This window comes from Teleopsis dalmanni, chromosome 1 (assembly GCF_002237135.1).
Source record: "Teleopsis dalmanni isolate 2A chromosome 1, ASM223713v2, whole genome shotgun sequence".
Taxonomy (NCBI): domain Eukaryota; kingdom Metazoa; phylum Arthropoda; class Insecta; order Diptera; family Diopsidae; genus Teleopsis; species Teleopsis dalmanni.
In genome coordinates this window covers 158,297,818-158,299,045 of record NC_051846.1, presented here as the reverse complement: position 1 = coordinate 158,299,045, position 1,228 = coordinate 158,297,818, and the positions used below count along the sequence as shown (strand labels likewise).

At 34.6% G+C, this 1,228-nt stretch overlaps 1 protein-coding gene across 1 annotated transcript; it reads right to left on the bottom strand.

Annotated features, from left to right (window-relative positions):
• Positions 1-268: 268 nt before the first annotated feature.
• Positions 269-1,226, bottom strand: LOC119666546 (the record flags this gene model as incomplete). Its single annotated transcript, XM_038075829.1, has 1 exon — positions 269-1,226. A coding segment is annotated over one exon (894 nt), but the record flags the coding sequence as incomplete, so codon positions are not given.
• Between the last annotated feature and the right edge of the window lie 2 nt (positions 1,227-1,228).

Below are 1,228 nucleotides of genomic sequence, written 5' to 3'. Positions count from 1 at the left end.
TCAGTACCAGCTTATGGAAAACACTGTAGATAATAATTTGGAGATGCTCGGTACTACCAACTGGCACAGCAAGCCAATGATCAAGCTGGTTGGCGGAGACTATTCGACGAGACCAAGGACAGGTCACGACTGTAATCGCCAACTAAGTAAGTAAGTACATTAGTCATTAATTATAATTATACAAAGTTAAAGCGATACTTTCATCAAAAAAAATTTTTTTTTTTTATTAACTACACAAACTATATACGAAAATAGTTTCTTTTCAAATGAAATTCTTTCGATGAAATCATTAACACATTTCGATGTAATTTGAACATAAATTTCGACTATTTCTAAATAAAGTTCAATTTGTAAAAAACTTCCATAGACCGTTTGATTAAATTTTTATGAAATCGCAAAATGTTATCATCCAATACCGTTAAATTCTTTGTACGCAGATCTACTGGGTCCCGATAATGTTGTAATTGAGCGAGAATGGAATTTATGTGCAGTGGACCACAACCCAACCATTTGAGGCAGTGATGACGGTGTAGCGTTACAGCATAATTTGTATTATGTAAACATTTGGTGCCGAAACCAACGTCCAAGTGTTTTTCGAATCTCCGTACATGTTGTAGCATATGAAAGTATTTCGGAATAATTGAATCAGTTTTTTCTTTTACAAATTTTGGAAAATAAGTGTTTTGAAAGCATAGACTCACATGAGTTTGGCAACCTGGACGCTTATGCTCTTCAGCATATTCAACAATATCATACCATGATGTCCAATTACCCAGTGGCATGATCACTTCATTCAAATCAATACAAGCCACATAATCATATTTATATAAATTTCTATAAAAGCAATCGTTGTATGGCAACAGTTCGTTCAACACCTTATTAAGATAGTGATGCTTCATAATATAACGCAAAATATAAGGAAACACTGGTTCACCACGCGCATAGGAATGAGGATATACCCTTAAGAAACCTTGTTCCTTATAATAATCTATTACTTTGGTAACATTCGGATGTACTGTTATTGAGTAAGCAATTACTTCTTGAGCACCAAGTATGCGCATCATTTCCATCCATTCTACCAAGCGTGCGGATATATCAACAAATGGAAACACCAAATTCTTCAAACAAACAGCAAAACCACCTTTCGTGATATTTCGTGTTGGTGGTTCATATATAACTTTCAAGTGATTTGTAGCTCTTTCGCATTCCTCAGCAACAATGGATACAC